This window comes from Muscardinus avellanarius, assembly GCF_963383645.1.
Source record: "Muscardinus avellanarius genome assembly, chromosome: 3".
In the NCBI taxonomy this organism is placed as follows: Eukaryota; Metazoa; Chordata; class Mammalia; order Rodentia; family Gliridae; genus Muscardinus; species Muscardinus avellanarius.
In genome coordinates, this window is record NC_137788.1 from 8938426 (window position 1) to 8960779 (window position 22354).

General features: G+C 58.0%; 2 protein-coding genes across 4 annotated transcripts; one reads left to right on the plus strand and one right to left on the minus strand.

The window, feature by feature from the left end:
- Positions 1-9927: 9927 nt before the first annotated feature.
- FBXO2 (F-box protein 2) lies at positions 9928-15111 on the minus strand (the record flags this gene model as incomplete). Its single annotated transcript, XM_080691284.1, has 9 exons — positions 9928-10062; positions 10151-10292; positions 10573-10668; positions 10764-10893; positions 11153-11623; positions 13009-13084; positions 13525-13598; positions 14271-14367; positions 14932-15111. The coding sequence occupies 9 exons, from the start codon at positions 15109-15111 to the stop codon at positions 9928-9930; spliced, it is 1401 nt and encodes a 466-aa protein (XP_080547410.1).
- A 1373-nt stretch (positions 15112-16484) lies between these two features.
- LOC308259445 (F-box only protein 44) lies at positions 16485-20586 on the plus strand (the record flags this gene model as incomplete). 3 transcript variants are annotated; one of them, XM_080690460.1, is made up of 5 exons in its annotated part: positions 16485-16764; positions 18390-18516; positions 18645-18740; positions 18847-18982; positions 20411-20554. In XM_080690460.1, the coding sequence occupies 5 exons, from the start codon at positions 16500-16502 to the stop codon at positions 20552-20554; spliced, it is 768 nt and encodes a 255-aa protein (XP_080546586.1). The 3 variants fall into 3 exon arrangements, with proteins under 3 accessions (XP_080546586.1, XP_080546584.1, XP_080546585.1); XM_080690458.1 differs by having other exon boundaries at positions 16500-16764; positions 18390-18487; positions 20411-20586; XM_080690459.1 differs by lacking the exon at positions 18645-18740 and having other exon boundaries at positions 16500-16764; positions 18390-18487; positions 20411-20586.
- Between the last annotated feature and the right edge of the window lie 1768 nt (positions 20587-22354).

A 22354-nucleotide genomic window follows, 5' to 3' on the forward strand; every position in this document is an offset into this window, starting at 1 on the left:
CAGCAATAAATAGGAGGGGGGCTTCTGACTTAATATATTGGATTATTCCACTCGGTGCTGACGAAAAACAAGATTTAATTCCCCTGGAAACGCCAGCCGAGAAAATCACTTTCCCTGCTTCCTTCTCTGTCTTCCCCAGGTCTTTTTCTTTCCTTTTAGCTGCAAAGATACCTTTGTCTCTGCGGCTTCAAGGGTCTCTGGACAACCTGCCCCACGCCCCGCCATGCCTGGGAGGCTGTTTTCCTGCCCAGAAAAAGACTCGGGCCCCCTCCTCTTGCCTCGTCAATCACGGTCCCTGGGAACAGAGATTTCTGTTCAAATCTAGATACTACCCCAGAGTCTGGCCGGTGGATAAATGAGGACAAGTTGCCCCAAGAAAGAGGCTGGGTGTTGTCGAAGCTTTCTCTGGGAAAGCTCGGGCTGGCCGGGAAAGAGATCGCCCTCCTGCTGCCGCCGCCTCCAGGAAGCCCTCCCTGACCAAGGCCAGGTTGGAGGTTCCCTCCTGCAGGCTCCCAAATGCAGCACAATGCCCGCCACAGACCTTTCTGTGTGCAGATTTATTTATTTATTTATTTATTTATTTATTTATTTATTGGTACTGGGGATGGAGCCCAGGGGCATGCTACCTCTGAGCTGCATCCCCTGCCCTATTTTTTATTCTTTTATTTTGAAACAAAGTCTCACTGAGTTGCAAAGGGCCTGCTAAGTAGCTGAAGCTGTCCTTGAACCACCGCCCTCCTGTCTCAGCCTCCCAAATGCTGGGATTACAAGTGTGCGCCACCACGACCAGCATTTATTTATTTATTTATTTATTTATTTATTTATAGCAGTACTGGGGATGGAACCCAGGGCCATTCTACTTCCGAGCCACACCCCCAGCCCTATTTTTTATTCTTTGTTTTGCAACAGGGTCTCACTGAGTTGCAGAGGGCCTCACTAAGTAGCTGAGGCTGGCCGCGAACCTATGATCCTCCTGTCTCAGCCTCCCAAGTACTAGGATGACAAGCGTGCGCCACCACGCCCCGCTTATGTGCAGCTTCTGATCTAAGTATCTCTGGATACTAATCCCTCTCAAGCCTCGGAGGGGGGGGGGCACTATAATTGTCCCCATTTCTCAGATGAGGAAACCGAAGTATCAATTGGTCGAGTGGTGAGGCTCAGGTCACACCGCTAGCGAGGCCAGAACTGGGAGCCCGTCTGTCTCCGCCTTTGATATGTAGGCATAACAAGGTGTCTGGCGCCCAATAAAGTATGTAAGCACAAGGTGTCTGGCGCCCAATAAATAAATGCTTGACCCTCTGCAACTCAGTGAGACCCGGTTTCAAAATAAAGAATAAAAATAGGGCAGGGGGTATAGCCCGGAGGTCAAATGCCCCTGGGTTCCATCCCCAGACCTGCAAAAAAAAATAAAAATAAAAATAAAAATAAATGCTTGAATAAATGCGTTCACATATGAACCACAGATCTATCCCTGAAGCCACGACAGAAAACCCTACCAGCCCCAACTGACCTCCCACCAAGCGCCCCACCCGCCCTCCCCAGGACAGGTGGCTCCCTGGGAGGCGGCTCCCTGAGGGCCATTCCCCGCAGCCCCTTGGTGGGCAGAGGCGCCGGGCAGGAGGCCGATTCTCGGTTTGCAAGGCCCTCGCTGTGTGGCCCCAGTCGCAGCTGTCCGCCTCTGAGCCCTAATTTCAACTCAGCCTCTAAAACGGGGATAACGACAGCATCCGGGTACGCTCAGAGGAGTCAATAAAACCGCACGTTACCCACAGCCAGCACGCAGCTGTGACATTTTATGGACTATAATATTGGACGTCGGGGATACTTCTGCTCCGCTCCGGAAAATAACAAAGCCTTCCGGATCCGAGGAAATGAAGGCGGATGGGAGCGAGTGAGTCAGTGAGAGCTACAAAGGGCTGCGCAAGCCTCGCGGGAGCCTTTACTCCCGAGGTGTGGGGGAGTTTGAAACAGGGACTTACGGGGGCCACAGACGGCCCTCGGCGACCCTCGCGCTCTCCGCCACGTGGGTATGAAACGCGTCCACGCCTGAGAGGCTGTGATGCGGGGAGGGCGCGAGCTTCGGGGGCGTCCAGCCAGCTCTGCGGCTTGCAGGACCGCCACCGAGAGCGGCCTCAAACTGGAATGGAAGTTCAGCCTCCAAGGAGGGCTGCGGCAGGGAGCCCAGGAGGCGGCAGCCGGGCGGCTGGGGGAAGGGTCTCGGTGTCCCCCTGCCTCTCACCAGCTGCGGCCCAGCGGCTGTCTGGTCCTCGCAACCCAGCCTCCTTGGCCCCTCTGGGAACAGCAGGTCCTGGCTCCACGGGTGAGGACCAGGGGCAAAGCCAGGTAAAACCCAAGCACTCCTGTTTGCAAATCCACGCCCCTGACCCCGGACCAGCCGGCCTGCCTGATTCCTGATAGAGGAAGGAAATTTATCAAAGGTGACCCCAGAAAGGCAGGGGTGTGTTCCCTGGTCACGGGCAGGTGGCCCAGGACCTCAGGAAGCAAATGCTGGCTCCTCGTTGCAGGGATCCGGGCCCCGTGAAACCCCCTCTGGGACTACTAGCACCACCTGTGTGGTCTCTATGCTCTTCACAGCCCCCTCCCCAGCTCCAGCCCCCTTCCCCACCCAGGCAGTTCTTCCTGATTTCTTCTGACTGAAGTCCTTCCTGCTGCACCCAGCAGGCCCTGGCTAAAGCACCTTAGAAGCGCCCCCAGCCCGGCCCTCCGTGTCTGCGCAGCTGATAGCGCTCGCGGCAATCCTGCTGACAATTAATTGGCTTTTGTTGGAGGAGAATGAATACCATCTCATCTTAATCTTCTTCATTATTCTCCTGGTTCAGCAGAGTCAACACAAGATTAGGTTTAATTTAAGGGGGAAAAATTGCAAAGTCATTACTCACCGGGAGCCCAGGACCGCCTCTGCCTGGGCGTTCTGTGTTCAGTGTGGGCGAGCGGGGCTCTGGGGAGGCCCGGGGCTTTGCTGAGATGGGGAGTCCAGAGGGGGGGGGGGTCTAAGCCCGAGGCAGGACCCCCAAAGGCCACCAGCCCTTCCTGAACCCATAGAATTCAGACCTCAGAAAATCCAGTCTACTAAAGTTTTTTAGGAGCTTCTAAAGCCCCTAAGATCCACCCTCTGGGAATCTAGACTCAGCCCCAAACAAGCGATGGAGTGAGATGAGGATTTGGATTCAAATCGGGACCCCGAGGCCCCTTCCTCTGCCCAACCAGGCGAAGCCCAGGCTGAGACTGCCGTGGCGATGCTGCCATCTGGTGGTGACTCTCGAAACTGCCTCTTCCTTTCCTTGTCCACAGCTGAACCTGCTGGTCACAAAAACCCAGCCTCAGGGGCAAATGAATCAGAAAGGGGAGCGGGGAGAAACTTTTCCATGACGACATTGTTAAATAGATGTATATATCAAGAAATATATCTGGAGCTGGGTGTGGTGGTGCGCGCTTGTAATCCCAGCATTCGGGAGGCTGAGACCGGAGGCTCGCGGTTCGCAGGCAGCCTCAGCTACTTAGTGAGGCCCTCCGCAACTTAAGGGACCCTGTTTCAAAATAAAGAATAAAAAACAAATAGGGCATGGGGTGTATCTCAGAGGTCAAATGCCCCTGGGTTCCATCCCCAGACCCACAAAAAAGAAAGAAGAAAGAAAGAAAGGTAGATAGATAGATAGATAGATAGATAGCTGGGCATGGTAGGACCTATATTCCTAGTATTTGGGAGGCTGAGACAGAAGGATCATAGGTTTGAGGCCAGCCTCAGCAACTCAGAGAAACCCTTAGCAATGGGCAAGACCCTGTTTTAGAATAAAGAGTAGCCAGGTAGGGTGGCCCACATTTGTAATCCCAGTACTTGGGAAACTGAGACCGGAGGCTCGCGGTTCGCAGGCAGCCTCAGCTACTTAGTGAGGCCCTTTGCAACTCTAAGTGAGACCCCATTTCAAAAATAAAAACTGAGCCAGGTGTGGTCGCGCATGTTTGTAATCTCAGCGCTTGGGAGGCTGAGACAGGAGGATCGCGCAGGTTCAAAGCCAGCCTCAGCTACTTAGTGAGGCTCTCAGCAACTCAGTGAGACCTTGTTTTCAAATAAAATATAAAATAGGTCTGGGAGTGTAGCCCGGAAGTAGAAAGCCTCTGGGTTCCATCCCCAGTACTACAAAAAAAAAAAAAAAGTGAGACTCTGTTTCAAAAATAAAAAGACACGCCTGGTGTGGTGGCCCACACTTGTCATCCCAGCATTTGGGAGGCTGAGACAGGAGGATCGCGGTTCGCAGACAGCCTCGGGTACTTAGTGAGGCCCTCTGCAATTCAGTGAGACCCTGTTTCAAAATAAAGAATAAAAAAATAGAGCTGGGGGTGTAGCTCAGAGGTAGAATGCCCCTGGGTTCTATCCCCAGTACTGCAAAAAAAAAAAGGAGTTCAAAAATAAAAAAAACTAAAAAATAGGGCTGGGGTGTAGCTCAGAGATAAAAGTCCCCCGGGTTCCATCCCCAGTATCTAAAATAAATAAATAGAGCCGGGCGTGGTGGCGCACGCTTGTCATCCCCGCGCTCGGGAGGCAGAGACAGGAGGATCGCGCAGGTTCGAAGCCAGCCGCGCGCGCTGGCTTAAGAGACCCTGTTTCCAAATAAAAATGTAAAAATAGGTCTGGGAGTGTAGCCCAGAGGTAGAAGGGCTTCCAGGAACCCCAGTACCACAAATAATAATAATAATAATAATAATAATAATAAAATAAATAAAAATAAAATAAAATAAAAAATAAAATATTGGGTTGGGAGTGTAGCTTGGAGGTAGACTGTCCCTGGGTTCCATCCACAATACCGAAAAATAAATAAATAAATAAATAAATAAATAAATAAATAAATAGTAGGACTGGGGGTGTAGGTCAGAGGTAGAATTAACCAGGGTTCAATCCCCAGTACCGCAGGCAGGCAGGCAGGCGAGCAGGAGAGGGAATTTATTTTACCTCTCCTACTCCCTAATCAAAATGGCCCAGAAAGTGCAGTGTGGTGGCACACGCTTGTAATCCCAGCATTTGGGAGGCTGAGACCGGAAGATCACAGTTCGCTGACAGCCTCAGCTACTTAGGCCCTCCGCAACTCAGCGAGACCCTGTTTCAAAATAAAGAATAAAAAATAGGGCAGGTGGTGTAGCTCGAGGGTCAAATGCCCCTGGATTCCATCCCCAGATGCCCCTCCCCAAAGAAAAATGGCCCAGAAACCCCCAGCATCCCTCCTCCTGCCTGGGGTGAGGTCAAGCACAGAAGCCCTGGAAGCCAGGGCCCTGGACTTCCATCTCTCTGCCCCTGGCGACCTGGGGACGCCCGGCCTCCGCCCTGATCCTGGGCCCCTGCGGCCTGGTTCAGACCTGAGCTGGAGATCCAGCTTCCTCTCCCCACCCAGCAGACGGCCCGGGCAAGGGCCCGCATCTTGAACACCGTCTCTTTCATCTATGACATGGAAGTATCTGCGTCTACCACAGAGGGCGGCTGAGCAGATCAGACGAGCTGAGCGCCGGAGCGGGCGCCCTGCATCCTCCGAGAATACTTTCCTGGCTGCGGTGGCCACGGGCATGGCCGCAGGAGGCCCTGGGAGACCGCCTGCAAGTCACAGCCCCTCCCCGCTTGCTCACAGCCAAGCCCGCTGCCTTCCTCATCTGGAAATAAGCTCCTTCCCACCCCAGGGCTTTGGCTGGCTGTCCCTGCAGTGAGCGCTCTTCCCCGGAATCTGTACACCTGCTTCCTCGCAGCATTCAGTGAAACCAGTCAACAGGGGCCTCCCGGCCAGGTGACCCATCTCTCTCCCGCCATGACTGCTTGCTTGATAATTCTCCAGCAATACGAGGCCAAGCAGCCACCGCTGAGCAGCTGGGAGGCCCCCGGCAAGGTGCTTGACCTCAGTTTCAACTTTCTTAGTCGGGAAAAAAAATGGAAATAGTAGTAGTTACCACTTCACAAGGTTATTGTGATAAATCTCTCTACATAGAGGTCTCAGCGCAGTGCCTCCTGTGTAGACTGAGTGCTGGGTTTTAGTAGTATTTTGCCTTGCTTTTGTTTAATACTGGGGATTGAATCCACAGACATTCTACCTCTGAGCTACACCTCTGGCCCTTTTTATCTTTTATTTTGAAACAGGGTCTCAGCACGTGTGGTGGTGTACACTTGTAATCTTAGAACTTGGGAGGCTGAGACAGGAGGATTGCAGATGTGTGTGTGTGTGTGTGTGTGTGTGTGTGGTATGGGGTTCCTAGAAGCCCTTCTACCCCCCGGGCTACACTCCCAGACCTATTTTACATTTTTTTATTTGGAAACAGCGTCTCTTAAGCCAGTGAGGCTGGCTCCGAACCAGCGCGATCCTCCTGTCTCCGCCTCCCAAGCGCGGGGATTACAAGCGTGCACCACCACGCCCGGCTGGAGTGCAGATTTGAGGCCAGCCTCAGCAACTTAGCAAGGCTCCCAGCAACCTAGTGAGACCCTGTTTCCAAATAAGAAATAAAATGGAGCCGGGCGTGGTGGCGCACGCTTGTAATCCCCGCGCTTGGGAGGCGGAGACAGGAGGATGGCACAGGTTTGAAGCCAGCCTCAGCTACTTAGGGGGGCTCTTAGCAGCTTAGTGAGACCCTGTTTCCAAATAAAATATAAAATAGATCTGGGAGTGTAGCCTAAAGGTAGAAAGCCCCTGGGTTCCGTCCCTAGCACCACAAGAAAGAAGGAAGAAAGAAAGAAAGAAAGAAAGAAAGAAAGAAAGAAAGAAAGAAAGAGAAGGAGGAAGGAAGGAAGGAAGGAAGGAAGGAAGGAAGGAAGGAAGGAAATGAGCTGAGGGTGTAGCTTGGAGGTAGAATCTCTATTATCAAAACAATAATTTAAAAAATAAAGAATAAAAAGGGCCGGGGGTGTATCTTAGAGATAGAATGCCCCTAGGTTCAATCTCCAGTAGAAGGAAGGAAGGAAGAACAACATGCCTCACTACACTGCTGAGGCTGGCCTTCACCCTGTGATCCTCCTGCCTCCGCCTCCCAGGCACACACCACTGCACCTGTCTGGAGCGGGTTCAGCTGCCAGGCTACCAGCACCAGATCTGCTGTGTGCTTCACAGTGCTCACTTGCCCTCTGTCTCGTGTCCCCATCTCTGACTGGACGGGCAGGGCGGCGGGGGCAGTGCCCCGGGCATCTGTGAGCGGAGCACGTTCCCCTCCCGCAGCACCGACCCCCGCACGGCTCCATAGACAGCTAGGAACGAAATCACCCGTTCCACGGCAGATCCAATTGTCCCTCCGGAGACAGACACTCAGGGGCAGAAGGTCTACAGCGCCCCATTTCCCAGCCCCTCGGGTCTCTTCTGTTGGTGCCATATTAGCAGTGGGGGGCGGAGAATCCAGGCTCTGGGCTTCCGCTCCTTTCTCTAAGATCAGGGTGCAGGTGGCCTTGCGGGACTCGCCCCCTGGCCGCCCCTTCCCGCCCGCTCGTCCTTCTGTAGTGACCCAGAGCTTCCCCGGCTCCGCCACACTCGCTCCTGTCCTCCTCGGGCCCCTTGCTAATGTCGCTGGCCACTTACCAAACTCCTACACCTGTGTCCCCAGCCAGAGCCCCGATCCTCTCTCCTGCATGCCCCGCGGGGACCTCAAACTCCAGGAGCTCCCCGACCTGCAGCGCCTCCCCGTTCCTGTCCCCACATCCAGATCTCGAAGGCACCCACCCAGGACTCCTGGACTCATGACCACCACTTGCCTCGGTCCGGCCCCTCCCGTACCCCAGTGCAGGCTCGGGTCCTCTCCCTCCTCACCCCAGCTGACTGCCCGTGTCCACCCTCGCTCCCCCACAAAGCGCTGCCTAACCTGCTTCATTTCATTAACTTTTTTGTGCTGAGGATTGAACCCTGGGTGGTCTGTCCCCAAGCTACACCCCCAGGCCATTAGATGTGTGTGTGTGTGTGTGTGTGTGTGTGTGTGTGTGGTACTGGGGATGGATCCCAGAGGCACTCTACCCTGAGCTACACCCCAGACCTATTTTTTATTCCTTTTTTTGAAACAGGGTCTCACTGAGTTGCCGAGGGCCTCACCAAGTAGCTGAGGCTGTCCTTGAACCGCGATCCTCCTGTATCAGCCTTCCAAATGCTGGGAGTACAAGCGTGCACCACCATGCCCGGCTAGATTTTTTATTTTGAAATGGGGGTCTTGCTAAATTGCTGAGGCTGGCCTCCAACCTATAATCCTCTCCAGGCTTGGCCTCCCAAAAACCGGGATTATGGGCAGCGTGTACCACCACGCCAGGCCTCTTGTTTATCTAAACACAGGAGCAGAGGGGACGCTTCCTCCTTCATCCATCCATGTTGCTCGGGGACCCCAGGCCAGGCAGCTGGCACTGGCAACTCGAGGCTGGTGTGGACTGTGGCTCCCCCCAAACAGGAGCTCCCCCAGAAAAGCTGGCAGGTTCCCGCTGAGCAGAGGCCACACCTCCACCTTTGGACTGGGGTTCCCTGAGATCTAGGCTTTGTCTCCCGGTCAGGCTCAGGCTGCCCCACAGCAGAGACCCCCAGCTTTAGACCCGGGGTCCCCAGGACCCACCCACTCCAAGGCCAGGCTGCTGAGTCTCCCTAGGACACAATGTCTTGACTTCAGGGCCCTGGACAGGGCCTGCTGGGGCTCCAGAACTGTGAGTGAGTGAATGAAGGGAGGAAGGAAAGAAGGAAGGAGGGACGAGCCTGTGAACAGCGGCAGGGGCCAGCTGGAGCCCTGCCACCCCTCCTGACCAGCAGGCGGCCCGGCAGCTTGGTGTCCGTGCAGAGCTGGGGGGCCATGATGGTTTATTGGACTGAAGTTCTAGCATCTTCCACTCCACCCCAAGCTGCTGAGAGTTTGGGGAAGAGACTGCATTTTTTTCTTTCTTTCTTTCTTTCTTTCTTTCTTTCTTTCTTTCTCTTTCCTTCTGAGGTATTGGGGATGGAACCCAGGGGCCTTCTACCTCCAAGCTACACCCCCAACCCTATTTTTTATTCTTTGTTCTGAAACAGGGTCTCAATGAGTTGCAAACGGCCTCACTAAGTAGCTGAGGCTGTCCACGAACTGCGATCCTCCTGTCTCAGCCTCCCGAATGCTGGGATCACAAGGGTGCACCACCATGCGGGGCTGAAGGACCTGCATTTGAGAGCCACTGGGGAGACCAGAAAGAGACAGCCTGGTGCACCCTTCCGCCTCCCTCCCCCACACTGGAGCTGGGGCCAGTCTCCCCGCAGGGCTTGCAAGATGACCCATGAGACCAGAGGTACCGACCCCGGTCCAGTCCCACGCTGCAGCAGGTGGACAGCAGGAAGGGGATATGAAGGACGGGGACCCTAGGCCCAGTGTGGCTGTCACCACCATCCTGCCTTCCAAACGGGAAGGCAAAGCCCAGATGAGGACCTGCGGGGAGGGGCCTGGAGGACGCCCCATGCCGGCCAGGCCTCTGGGCAGCTTGGGTGTCAGTGTGGCGCCAGGCCCAGTGCCCCCCGCCCCCAGCTACACAATCCCAGCCTTTGTCCTGCCCAGGCCGGCCTGGCTCAGTACCAGCCCAAGGGCCCTGGAAACCGGGGCAGCTGGAGCCCCACCAAGTATTTTTCCAAGCCAGGCCAGGGGCCCTCGGGAGACAGCAAAGAATCTTGGACAAATAATATTTATTTTTGCCCACTTTTCCGCAGGCACGGGGCTGGGTGCGGGGCGGAGGTGGGGGATTCAGCAGCGGGCCCACGCCCCCTGGGGTCTGACATTCTAGAGGCGGCAGCAGAAGCAAACCAAAACCAACGAAGCCCCCTCCCCCGGGTGGGGGCGGGGCTGGGAGCAGGGGGCGGGGCGCGGCAGGTGCCCAGGGGGCGCGACTGGGCGAGGGTGCTGCGGACTAAGTTAAGGCCTGCCCACGCCGGCCTCTGCCGGTCCAGGGCGGCTGGGGGACACTCAGGGCTCCACCCACACGCTGCTGTTGGTCACCCGGGCCCCGAACCAGCCCTTCCAGTAGACGGAGTCCTGGCCCCCGTGCTCGAAGCGCACGAAACGGACTCCGGGGCCGTAGTCGGTGAAGGCGTGCGTGATCTGGGGAGTGGGCAGGAGTCAGCCTCGGGGTCCACCGGCTCAAGACCACCCGGACGGTGGGCGTGGCTTCCGCTGGCCCCGCCCCTACCTCGTTCCAGCCGCCGCCCTGGTCACTGTCCTGGGCCACCGCCACCTGCCCGCTGTTGAACTCGGCCAGCACGTCCTCGTGCTCCGACAGCAGCTTCACCGTGAGCTCGTACAGGCAGCCGGCGTCGGTGCGGCCCGAGTACCTGCAGGGGGGGGGCGCCTGTGAGCGCCGCTGGGGCCCGCCGGGCGCCCGGCTTCTCTTTCCCGCCCTCCCCCCAGCATCCCTGTCGGGTCAGTGTGCTAGCAGTGACCCCCACTTCGCAGGCAAGGAAGCAGAGGCCAGACAGAAAAGGACTGGCCCGAGATGTAGACTCGAGGACTGAACCCCAGGTCTGCCAGCCACCCGTGCAGACCCCCGTGGCCACAACCCTAGAGCTGGGTCCCAGCCCGCTGCCCCCCTCGGCCGGCCCCTCCGCCTCTCACCAGTCCTTCGCCATGATGGTCGGCTGGGTGGTGTCCAGCAGCTCCTCCCAGTAGCCCTCGGCCACCAGGTCGACGACCTGCGCTTTGCGGCACCACCTGGGAGGACCGAGTTAGGACGGCGCGGCCCTCCCTTGCCCCTCCGTCCCCTCCCCCTCCGTCCCCTGCCCCCCCCCCCCCCCGCCGCTCCTTACTCAAAGGAGGAGGCGAAGTACTTCTTGACGCTGTCGGCGGGGAACTGCGCGCGTCTGTCCTCCTCCGGCAGCTCCTCCACCCTCCAGCCGTCTCCGCCGTGCTCCACGTCGCACCAGCCCTCCAAGTCCTCTGCGGGGACACCCCAGCCCCCCTGGTCACCCGGGCCGCCCAGGCTGCCGCAGGAAGTGGGAGGGGAGGGGGCGTGATGCTTTCACGGGGCCGGGGTGGGGATGCTGGGCACAGGGCGACTGGCCCTCCGGGGAGGACTGTCCCCAGCGCCTGTCCCGCCCCAGCTCGCTGCGGTGGACCCGAGGCGGCCGGTGGCTGGGCGCGCCGTCGAGGCTTGCTGGGGCTGCTCTGCGGGCCCGGGGCCGCCCTGGGCCCTCACCTTCCCCGCACGGGTTGCGCAGCAGGTTCCGTCTCTTCTTGCACAGGAAGTAGAACTGCTGCCAGTGGTCGCGGTCCTCGTCCTCGCTGGACACGGAGGACTCCCTGTCCTCCGGCACCAGCCCCTCCTGCTGACACTTGAGCAGCCACAGCGGGGCGCCGTCCACCATCTCCTTCCAGCGCTGGCACACCTGGCGGCAGCCGTGCACCAGCTCGGCGGCCGGCAGCTCGGCCAGCACGCGCCGCAGCAGCGGCTCGGGCAGCTCCTGCAGGTGCGCCGCCGCCGCGCCCTCACCCGGGGCCTCCGCTCCCTCCGGCCGCTCCTCCCGCTCGTCCTCCGAGCTCGCCTCCCCGCAGCACGGCGGCTCGGGGCTCGCCTCCTCCCGCTGGCACGCACACTCTGCAAGCAAGGGAGAAGGGGGCGCTGTGACCCTCGCCCCCAGGATGTCCTCTTCCGCGCCCCTGACCCATCCTGGGACAACCACAGCCGGGGGTCAGAGAGTCTGTGACCGGGAGGCGCGGGGAGGAGGTCCAAGAGGGCAGAGCTACGGAGAGCCGCCTTGGAACGAAGAAGGGCTTCATCTGCCCTTGAGCCGGGCACAGTGGTGCACGCTTGTAATCCCAGCATTTGGGAGGCTGAGACCGGAGGATCGAGGTTCGCAGACAGCCTCAGCTACTTAGTGAGGCCTTTTGCAACTCAGTGAGACCCTGTTTCAAAAATAAAAAGACTAGAGCCGAGCATGGTGGCTCACGCTTATAAATCCCAGCATTCGGGAGGCTGAGAAACGAGGATCTCGGTTTGCAGACAGCCTCAGCTACTACTTAGTGAGGTCCTCCTCAACTCAGTGAGACTCTGTTTCAAAATAAAGAATAAAAATTAGGTCAGGGGGGTGTAGCTTGGAGGTCAAATGCCCCTGGGTTCCATCCCCAGACCCGCAATAAATAAATAAATAAATAAATAAATAAATAAATACTAAAAACTGGGGCTGGGGGGGGGTATAGCTCGGAGGTAGAATGCCCCTAGGTTCCATCCCTAGTACCGCAAAAAATAAATAGATAAATAAATAAACGCCATTCCTGAAGGAGGACGGCCACCATCCTGTGGTTTTTTATGCCAGCCACTCTGGCATCGTCTGGGCACTTCATACAGCAACCCCTTTCATCTTCCTGGGCACCCTCCGAAGCCCCTGTTCCGGTCACCTCCTGGAAGCCCTCCAGGACTTCTCAGCAAGCCTTTTACAGCCTGATACCAGGGGTTCCTAGCTGGAGTCCTTGGCTATTCTCATTTGATGAACACCTTTCTCCACAACAGACTGACCTCATCAGGGCCAGCTCGGGGTCTGGGAAGCACTGCTGCCCTGGCCTGGCTTCCAGAAGCCTCCCGCTGACCCCGAGGGTGCTGGTTTATCGGCACTTACTTAGGCACGGTTTGCAGATCTCAATTATTCAAGAAATGGTCACAGAATCTCTTTAGTGTTATGCCAATGGCTGTTTCTATTATAATGAAAAGAGAACTGTGAGGCTCCGGGTCCCATGCTAATAAGCGCCCGGAGCCTGCATGCGAACCCAGCCGGGCTCCAGAGACACTTTTTTTTTTTTTTTGTACTGGGAATTGAATCCAGGGGCCTTTTGCCTCTAAGCTATACCCCGGCCTCTTTATTGTTTTGTTGTTTTGAAACCGGGGCTCCCCAGGTTACTGAGGGACTTGCTGAACTGCTGAGGCTGGTCTCCAGCCCCGGTTCAGTACTGGGATTATAGGCCTGCGTCACCGCGCCTGGCTCCGAGCCACCTTTGACCACCACAGTCTCAACATTGCCATTTGTTGAACTAGGAGACACGTTATGATATGGATTTTACCCATGAAAACGCCCAGGCTCAGATGTGAACTGCCTCTGGCAAAAGCCTTAGGGTGGGGGCTCCGAGTCCCTGAAGACTGGGAGAAGCGGAGTGCAGGCGCTGTCCCCAGACAGCCGCGGCGTGTGACTCGAGGATCAGAACTGGTGGGTCTAGCAGCCAGATGGTATACTGGGTGCCCCCGGAATGGAGGGCTTCTCCGCCCCTTCTTTTCCCACCCCTGCCCTCGGTTTCCTTATCAATAAAATGGGGACTATCCGCAGGGTGTGGTGGCGCACACTTGTAATCCCAGTACAGGAGGATCACAGGTTCAAGGACTGTCTTGACAGCTGAGAGGCTCAGCAACCTAGTTTGAGACCCGGTTTCAAACTAAAAACTAGAAAATAAAAATGGGGTGGGGGTGTGGCTTAGAGGTAGAACTCTTCTGGATTTAAACCCAGTACCACAAAAAAAATGTTCAAATCCCCTGAGAAGAAGGGATGAGGGCATCATGGACTGGTCAGCAGCGCCGGGCTGGACCATCTCCTGGATCCCAGCCCGCCTCCGCTGGGCCGCAGAAGCCTTCAGTAAGCAGATAGGAGCGCCCCGTATCCCTGGAGGAGGAGAGGTGGGGAGGAGACAGGCCACACCGGGTGACGGGGGACCACTCCTCGCCAGGAGGACAGCCACTCTCAGGATGGGGAGCCCCTGCAGGCTGGGCGCTGGAGAGCCACGGTGGCGTGGAAACAGACCTGACACGGGAGGATGGGACAGAAGTCTAGACCCACGTTTGAGGTCACCAGGACCTCCAGCCCTGAGCCTCTCCTTTCCCCACACTTGCACACAGTCAGGCCCTTGGCTGGAGCTGACCTCTTTCTCCGATGATGAGACCCAGTGAGTCCACAGTAAATCTGAGCGAATCTTACTAAACACCGCGCTTTCCCTTTCGGAGGCCATGTTTTGATTATGTATGGGTTTTACCTCCCGCTTTTTGGCAAAGAGGAGGCTGAGGGCCGGACAGCTCAGTGGCTTCTTCCGGAGCACACTGCAGAGAGGAGAACGCCCGGGCCATCCTCTGCCCACAGCTCTCTGGGGAGCCGGGCCCAGTGTCCTCACCTCTCCACCCACCCCTCCCCGCCCTGCCCTGGCCCCAGTGGACACCTGATGCCTCCCCGAGAAAGGTGCACCTTGCCCAGTCCCCTCTCCTGGCCCCCAGGCCTGGCACTGAGGCCCCAGGTCCGGTTACAGCCCTGCACCCCCACTCTCGAACACACATAACTCCTCACATTGTTGCCTCCGAAAGTTATCTGGTCCCTGGAAGCCGCCTGCAAGGCTGATTCGCTCACCTAGATTGGGCCCTGGAGTCCAGGGAATAGCCGGGCCCTGGGAAAAACCAGGAGCCCATTCTGGGGCCCCTGGAAGGGTGTGGCATAGGGCTAGAGATTGGAGACCTGCAGGAGCTGGGGTTTCAGGGGTGGGGGCTGTGCAGCAGCCTCCCGCAGCCTCCCCCAAGCCATGCCCACCCTGGCTGGGCCTGGAGGAGGCAAACTGCAGGCAGGTCCTGCTCCACCCTGACTCAGCAGGCCCAGCCGGGAGTCTAGGGATGGGGGGGGGGGTCAATGGTACCAGAAAAGATGACAGGACAGTCAGAGGGCCCTGCCCACCCGCCAAGAGGGGCCCCAGTATGCTTCCTCGCCGCTGGTCGGTCCCCGCTGGGCATCTTGCCACTCAGACTCCATTGGAAGGAGCCCAGGAAGATGCCCAGGATGGGGGGAAAGGCCGGAGGCTCCCAGAAAGCCACGGAGATGGGGGTGGGACTCAAGTAGCTCAAGGGGAAGAAGTTGGAAGAAGCAGGCTTGCAGCCCCCCCCCCCCGCCCCACAGACCCTCAGGACGCTGGGAGGCATTCGAGGGTGGGGGTCCCCTGGTCCTCCTCCTCTCCCCAGACCCAGACGCTGGCCAGGAGCCTCCACTCCTCCGCGATGTCCCAAGGGCTCCGCGCGCGTGAAAGTTTGCGCGCCCCGCGCTCTTTAGGACCCTCCTTGGGCGCCGGCCGCCAGCCCGGCTCCCCTCCCCGCGGGGCGCGCGGGGCCGGCCGGCGGCTACCTGGGTCACTGTCTCCGTCCATCGCTGCGGAGCGCGGTCTGGAGAGGAGGAGGGAGCGAGGAGGAGGAGGAGGAGCCGGAGCACTGCGGGCTGCGAGTCCCGCGGCGGCGCCTCTTAAAGGCCCCGCGCCCGCCCCGCCCCGCCCGCGCCGCCCACGGCCCGGCTCCCCGCGCACCCGAGGCCCGCAGAGGTCAGAGGCGGCTTGCTAATTGGGGCTGGGGGCCGATTCGGGGTGTCTCCGGCTCGCCAGGGTGGCTGCGGGGGGAGGGGCAAGGCGGGTCCAGACCCGGGGAGGGTGCGGGGCGCACGACCCGGCGGAGGTGGGCGCAGGGGCGCCTTCCATCCCCCCCCCTGGTAGTTTTCCGACGCCGCGATGGGGGGGAGCGCGGGGGGGGCGCGGGGGGGCGGGGCGGCGCAGCGGGGCTCTCCCCCCCCCCCCCGCCGGCGCCCGCAGGCCCAGGCTGCAGCCCGAGCCCGGCCGATCGCCCAGCTGCGAGCGCAGGTGCCCGGGGAGGGTGCGCGCCCGGCTCGGGGCCCCCGCGCACCCCAAGGGGCCTGGCGCCCACTAGGCCCAGGCTGCAGTCTCGAGCCGCGGCGGCGCGGTGGGGGACCCGGGCTGGGGTCGCCATTGCTGCGCAAGGGGGTCCCGACTGCGGGGGACATTTTAGAATCCCGGCGGGGGCTTGGGAAGCCGCAGGCACACCCCCGGGGTGGGGGGGCTGGAGCTGGAGCCCAGCCACGGGGTGGGGGCGGGGAGATCGGGAGGGCCCTGCGAGTCGCCTCCCTCCCTCCCATCTCAGCCAGACAGGTCCCTTTCTCTGTGATCTTAAATCATGGAGTCTTTGGACCTCCCAGAGAGACAGTGGTGACTATCCCCAGCCCGGGGAGGTGGGAGGGCTCCCCCCCCCCCCAGATGAAGACAGGGACAGTCGGGGCGCCCTGGGTGGCCGTGCGGTGTGATTTCTTTCTTCTCTATAGCCGGGCCTACTGCAAAAGGCCGGCCCTGGAATCAGCCAGGCCCGGGCTCCTTCCCCTCGGTCCCTGTCTGTGTGACCTTGGGCTGCTCCTTCAACCTTTGGGGCCTCCTCAGCCTCCCTAGAGGCTGTCCTTAGGGGCCGGTGGGGGGGATGTCGCCTTCTATTGAGCACCTGCTGTGTATGGTGGGGGGGGGATGTCGCCTTCTATTGAGCACCTGCTGTATACGCCCTGCTTCTTGGACTGCCCCCTTACCCCTGGAGGGAGGTACCACTCCCAGCCCCGTTGGAGGAGGGGACCACAGTTGTGACTCCCCTCGCTGGGACAGGAGCCTCCACCATTTCCGCCCCTACTGCAAATAACAGGTTTGGGGGAGAGGGCAGGGCCCGTAGTGTCTCTTTCCGATAACCCCAGGGGTGTCTGGAAGCCACCGCCATGGCTGTGGGGAACATCAACGAGCTGCCCGAGCACATCCTGCTGGAGCTGTTCACGCACGTGCCCGCCCGCCAGCTGCTGCTGCGCTGCCGGCCCGTGTGCAGCCTCTGGAGGGACCTCATCGACCTGGTGAGCCTCTGGAAGCGGAAGTGCCTGCGCGAGGGCTTCATCACGGAGGACTGGGACCAGCCCGTGGCCGACTGGAAGATCTTCTACTTCCTGCGCAGCCTCCACAGGAACCTCCTGCACAACCCGTGTGCCGAAGGTGGGGTGCAGAAGGGGTCTGCCGGCCCCCGACACACATTGCCATGACCCCGGCTAGTGTTTATTGAGGACTTACTATGAGCCGGGAGCCCTGGCTGGTTTCACAGTAGATGATAGGATAATTCTTTAGCAATAGATGCTGGTCGTGCACCCGCTTTTCAGAAGAACAGACTGAGGCCACCGGTGGTGTTTCTTATTCTGTTCTTAGTTATTTCTCAAGCTGGACGACGCAGTGGTGCACACCTGTAATCCCAGCTGCAGGGGCCAAAGTAGGAGGACCAAGGTTGAGGCCAGCCTTGGTAACTTAGCAAGACTCTGTCTCAAAATAAGAACTAGAATAGGAGCCGGCTGTGATGGCACACGCTTATAATCCCAGCATTCGGGATGCTGAGACAGGAGGATCGTGTTAGATCGTAAGACAGGAGGATTTGGGTTCTCGGACAGCCTCAGCTACTTAGTGAGGTCCTTTGCAACTCAGTGAGACCCTGTTTCAAAATAAAGAATAAAAAAATAAAAGCCGGGCGTGGTGGTGCACGCTTGTAATCCCAGCGCTCGGGAGGCTGAGACGGGAGGATCGCACAGGTTCGAAGCCAGCCTCAGCTACTTAGTGAGGCTCCCAGCAATTCAGTGAGATCCTGAGTTCCAAATAAAATGTAAAATAGATCTGGGAATATAGCCTGGAGGTAGAAAGCCCCTGGGTTCCATCCCCAATGCCACAAAAATAAAATAAAATAGGTATCAACAAAGCCAGGCTTGGTGGCGCACACTTGTAATCCCAATACTTGGGAGGCTGAGACAGGAGGATCGCAGGTTCTCGGCCAGCCTCAGCTGCTTAGTGAGGCCCTCCGCGACTTAGGCCCTATTTCAAAATAAAGGATAAAAAATAGGGCTGGAGGTTTAGCTCAGAGGTAGAATGCCCCGGGTTCTATCCCTAGGAGTGCAAAAAATAAAAAATTAAAAAATTAAAAAGAATAATAAACAAGAAACAAAAATAACTACGTGAGAGAGACAGTATGCGGCCCACAAAAAACGAAACTCTGGAAAACTCTGTGGCACTGTTCAGGAAAGGATTCCCAGCCCGTTCTTGACTCTGGTTTACAGAGATCAAAGCTCAGAAACAGAAAGTAATTTGTCTAAGGTCCCACAAGCCAGCACTGGTAAGGAGGCTTGGGTCAGGTTGTTTCTGTTCCTTTATTTTTATTTTTTATTTTTTCCTGTACTGAGATTGGAACCCAGGGACATTCTACCTCCGAGCTACACCCCCTGCCCAATTTTTTATTCTTTATTCTGAAAAAGGGTCTCACTGAGTTGCAGAGGGCCTCACCAAGTCGCTGAGGCCGTCCGTGAACCGCGATCCTCCTGTCTCAGCCTCCCGAATGCTGGGATCACAGCGTGCGCCACCACGCCCGGCTTGTGTTGCCTTTTGTCCCGGGCTCTCAGTGGAAATCATTTGCTGATGCCTGGGACGCCGGAGCACTTGACGTGGTCACTGCTCATCCCCGGTGCCCCACGGCATGGGGGTGGGCAGCTGCTGGGACAGAGAGAAGAGTGGGCGGGAGGGGGACTTGGGGGAAGGTGACCGCCGCCGCCGGGCCACCCCTCATGGCGACCGCTGCTTCCCCCCAGAGGGATTTGAGTTCTGGAGCCTGGACGTGAACGGAGGGGACGAGTGGAAGGTGGAGGACCTCTCTAGAGACCAGAGGAAGGAGTTCCCCAGTGACCAGGTCAAGAAATACTTCGTGACTTCTTATTAGTAAGATCCGGGGGGTCTCGGGGTGGGGGGAGAGCTGAGTCACTTTGCCCTGGGGTGTCTCCCGCCCTGGGGAGGTGCCATCGTAGCCCCCCAGTGCCCCAGTGGTGAGCCCCAGCCCCCCGCCCCAGCACCTGCCTCAAGTCCCAGGTGGTGGACCTCAAGGCCGAAGGGTATTGGGAGGAACTGATGGACACCACCCGGCCGGACATCGAGGTCAAGGACTGGTGAGTGCCCGGGGCGAGGGTCTGGGGGGGCCTGCCACTCAGGCGCCCGCCCTGCCCTGCCCTGCCCCCCTCGGCCGTCCCTAACGGGCCCTCCTTCCGCCTGCAGGTTCGCCGCCAGGCCCGACTGCGGCTCCAAGTACCAGCTGTGCGTTCAGCTCCTGTCGTCCGCGCACGCACCCCTGGGCACCTTCCAGCCAGACCCGGCCACCATCCAGAGGAAGAGCGATGCCAGGTGGAGGGAGGTGCGTGCCCCCCCCCCGCCGAGGCTCAGCAGGAGGGCCCCCCAAACCCCTGCTCTGAGCCTCACTCGCTTCCCTGAAGCCTTAACAGCCCTGGAACTCCTACAAGTTGGAAAGAAGCCAGGACCAGAGAATGCTCTAGAAGTGTGAGCTGGGGGTGTGGCTCTCAGATCACGTGCCCGGCGAGTGTGAGGCCTGCGCTCCACACCCAGCTCTGAGGGAAGGAAGGAAAAAAGAGGAGGGATGGAGGGATGGAGGGAGAATGAGAGAGAGAAAAGAAGGGAGGGAGGAAGGAAGGAAGGAGAAAGAGAAAGGAAGAAAGAAAGAGAGAGAGAGAGGAAGGAGAGGAGGGAAAGAAAGAGGAAAGGAAAAGGCAAGCTTGCACCTGTAATCCAGTACTGGGAGGCTGAGATGGGGGCTCAAGCTCAAAGTTTCCAGGACATTCCAGCGATTTAGCAAGTTATTTATTTCAAAAATAAATAAACCGGGCGTGGTGGCCCAGGCTTGTAATCCCAGTACTCGGGAGGCTGAGACAGGATGATCGCAGGTTCACGGCCAGCCTCTGCTACTTGGTAAGGTCCGTTGCAACTCAGTGAGACCCTGTTTGAAAATAAAGAATAAAAAATAGGGCCGAGGTGTAGCTCAGAGATAGAATGCCCCTGGGTTCCATCCCCAGTACAAATAAACAAATACATAAACGAAAGGGCTGGGGGAGTAGCTTGGAGGTAGAATGCCCCAGAGTTCAATCTCCACTTCTACCAAAAGAAAGACTCACTGTTACAAGCAGGGCGTGGTGGCCCAGGCTTGTAATCCCAGTACTCGGGAGGCTGAGGCAGGATGATCGCAGGTTCGCGGACAGCCTCAGCTACTTAGGCCCTTTGCAACTCAGTGAGACCCTGTTTCAAAATAAAGAATAAAGAAATAGGGCTGGGGTGTAGCTCAGAGATAGAATGACTCTGGGTTCCATCCCCAGTACCGCAAAAATAAATACATAAATAAATAAATAAAATTAAGAATTAAAAAAAAAGGGCTGAGGGTGGAGCTTAGAGGTAGAATGCCCATGGGTTCAATCCCCAGCACTGAAAAAAAAAAGAAATTGTCTGTGTCTGCGCTGGCCAGTACGGTAGCCAACAGTATCCACAGGAACTGCTGAACCCTTAGTACTGAATGTTTAATTCATTTGACTAAGTAGCCACACGGGCTGGGGGATAACCACATTGGACTTGCTTTGGCAGCTGGTAGATTCAGCTCCTTTGAGCCCCAAGATTATCCTGTTGTGTGGACTGGGCAGGTTTTGCTCCATTTTATAAATGAGGAATCTGAGGTGCAGAGCGGGAGATGGTCTTTCCAAAACCAGAGCCGGAACGAACACGGCCCCGTGCCGCCATTGGGTCGGCGCCCTGGACCTCTCCCCTCTCCCTGCCTGCCCAGGTCTCTCACACCTTCTCCAACTACCCGCCCGGCGTCCGCTACATCTGGTTTCAGCACGGCGGCGTGGACACTCACTACTGGGCCGGCTGGTACGGCCCGAGGGTCACCAACAGCAGTATCACCATCGGGCCCCCGCTGCCCTGACGCCCCCCGAGCCCCCATCTGCTGAACCCTGACGGGTAAACCGCTGTGAGAGAAGGGCCGGGCTGGGGGAGGGGAGGTGGAAGCCAGGTGTCCCCAGATCTCTAGTGCGTCCGAGCCCCTGTCGCCTCCTGCTCTGGATCCTGTGGGGTGGGACGCCCGCACATGAGGGCTGAAGGCCGGCTCTTAGGGAGTCCCAGCTACAGTGACCGCAGGGGATGGCTGCCTGGTCCCCTCCAAGAGACGAGGTTCAGGAGGGGCAGGGTGGCCCCTGGGCTTCTTGGAGAGCGAGTCTCCAAGCTCCATTGCCCACCCAGGTCTGCGCCTCTGCCTCCCCCATGACCTTTCTCCCTGTGTTCTTTGGGGGTCCTTAGAGCAAGGACAGGTTGACAGTGCAGACGGCAGCAGGTGACCGACCCGAGAAGTAGCAGGAGGGTTCTGCCCGTCCATCCTCTGCCCGGTCCTGCTGCCCCTAAACCCTCTTGCTTCACCTGCCTGCCCACAAGACGTGGCCCAGGGGCCCGGCTCTGGCCTGAGGTGGACAGACTGGCCCGGGGGGAGGTGGTGGACTGTCCTCATCACCCCTGGGGCCACATGGATACCAGGTGGGGGCAAGGCTCCCCAGAGGACTCAGGAAGTCCTGCACAGGTGACCCAGGATGGGCAGGGGATAGGATCAGGCCCTGATTCTGCAAACTAGGGTGTGTGAGCCCGGGATGAGTAGGTCAGGGAGACTTTAAGGACCGACCGCCTGACCACCTCCCAGCCCTGGCCAGGCCCCCCTATGGCTTGGAGAGGATTCCTGCCCCCTTAAGACCCCATCCCAGGAGTGTCCTGCCCACCTGACCAGGCTTCCGCCCCCCCCCTCCTGCTGGAGGGCAGCAGTGTCCTTCCGACTGTGCCACTTGCATGCGGCAAATAAAAGGTGTTCCTGGCCCAACCGTGTCCTGTGGCTTCTGGAGGGAAAGGCGTAGCCGGCCGCCTATGTGGACCTCAGGGGAGCAGTGCGGTGGCTTCTGGCCAAGGAAGAAAGGGTTCAGGAGCCAGACAGTACCCAAGACACAGGGCAGACCCCAAGATGAGCTGCGCCCCCATCAGCCAGCCCCCTCCCAGGCCCATCTGCAAGGCTGGCCCAGGGCTCTGGGTTTCTCTGGGCAACCCTCAGCCCACTGCTAGGTGGATGGTGCCACCCAACAGGGCTTCCTGCCGTCGCTCAGTGAAGAGCTTTAGTGACAGGGGTTGAGGCTGAAGCTTTGAGAGTGGTGCGTGGCACACAGGAGGTACACCATACATACTTGTTAGATTTTATTATCTGCTGAGTGTGATGGCGCACGCTTGTAATCCCAGCATTCGGGAGGCTGAGACAGGAGGATCGCGGCTCACGGCCAGCCTCTACTTAGGCCCTGCGCAAACTCAGTGAGACCCTGTTTCAAAAAAAAAAAAAAAATAGGGCAGGGGGTATAATTCTGAGGTAGAATGCCCCATCCCCAGTACTGCCAGTAATAATAATATAATAATAGTAATTATTATTATTAAATTATCTCAACAGTGAGCTACATAACCATCTGGCCAAAGTGGGTGGGGACTGCCACCCACCAGCCTGGCAGCAAACTGGAAAGGTGTCATTCCATACAGAAGCTCCAGCCCCGGCTGGCACCAGCCTGCCTGATGGGGCACACTCCCTGTGCACTGTGGGGCCTACACAGCCTTTGCTGGTTGACATAGGTGCGGGGCAAATCTCTGTGGGAGAAAAGAAAAATTTTGGCCCCAGAAAGGATATATATGTATTATATAGTATATATAC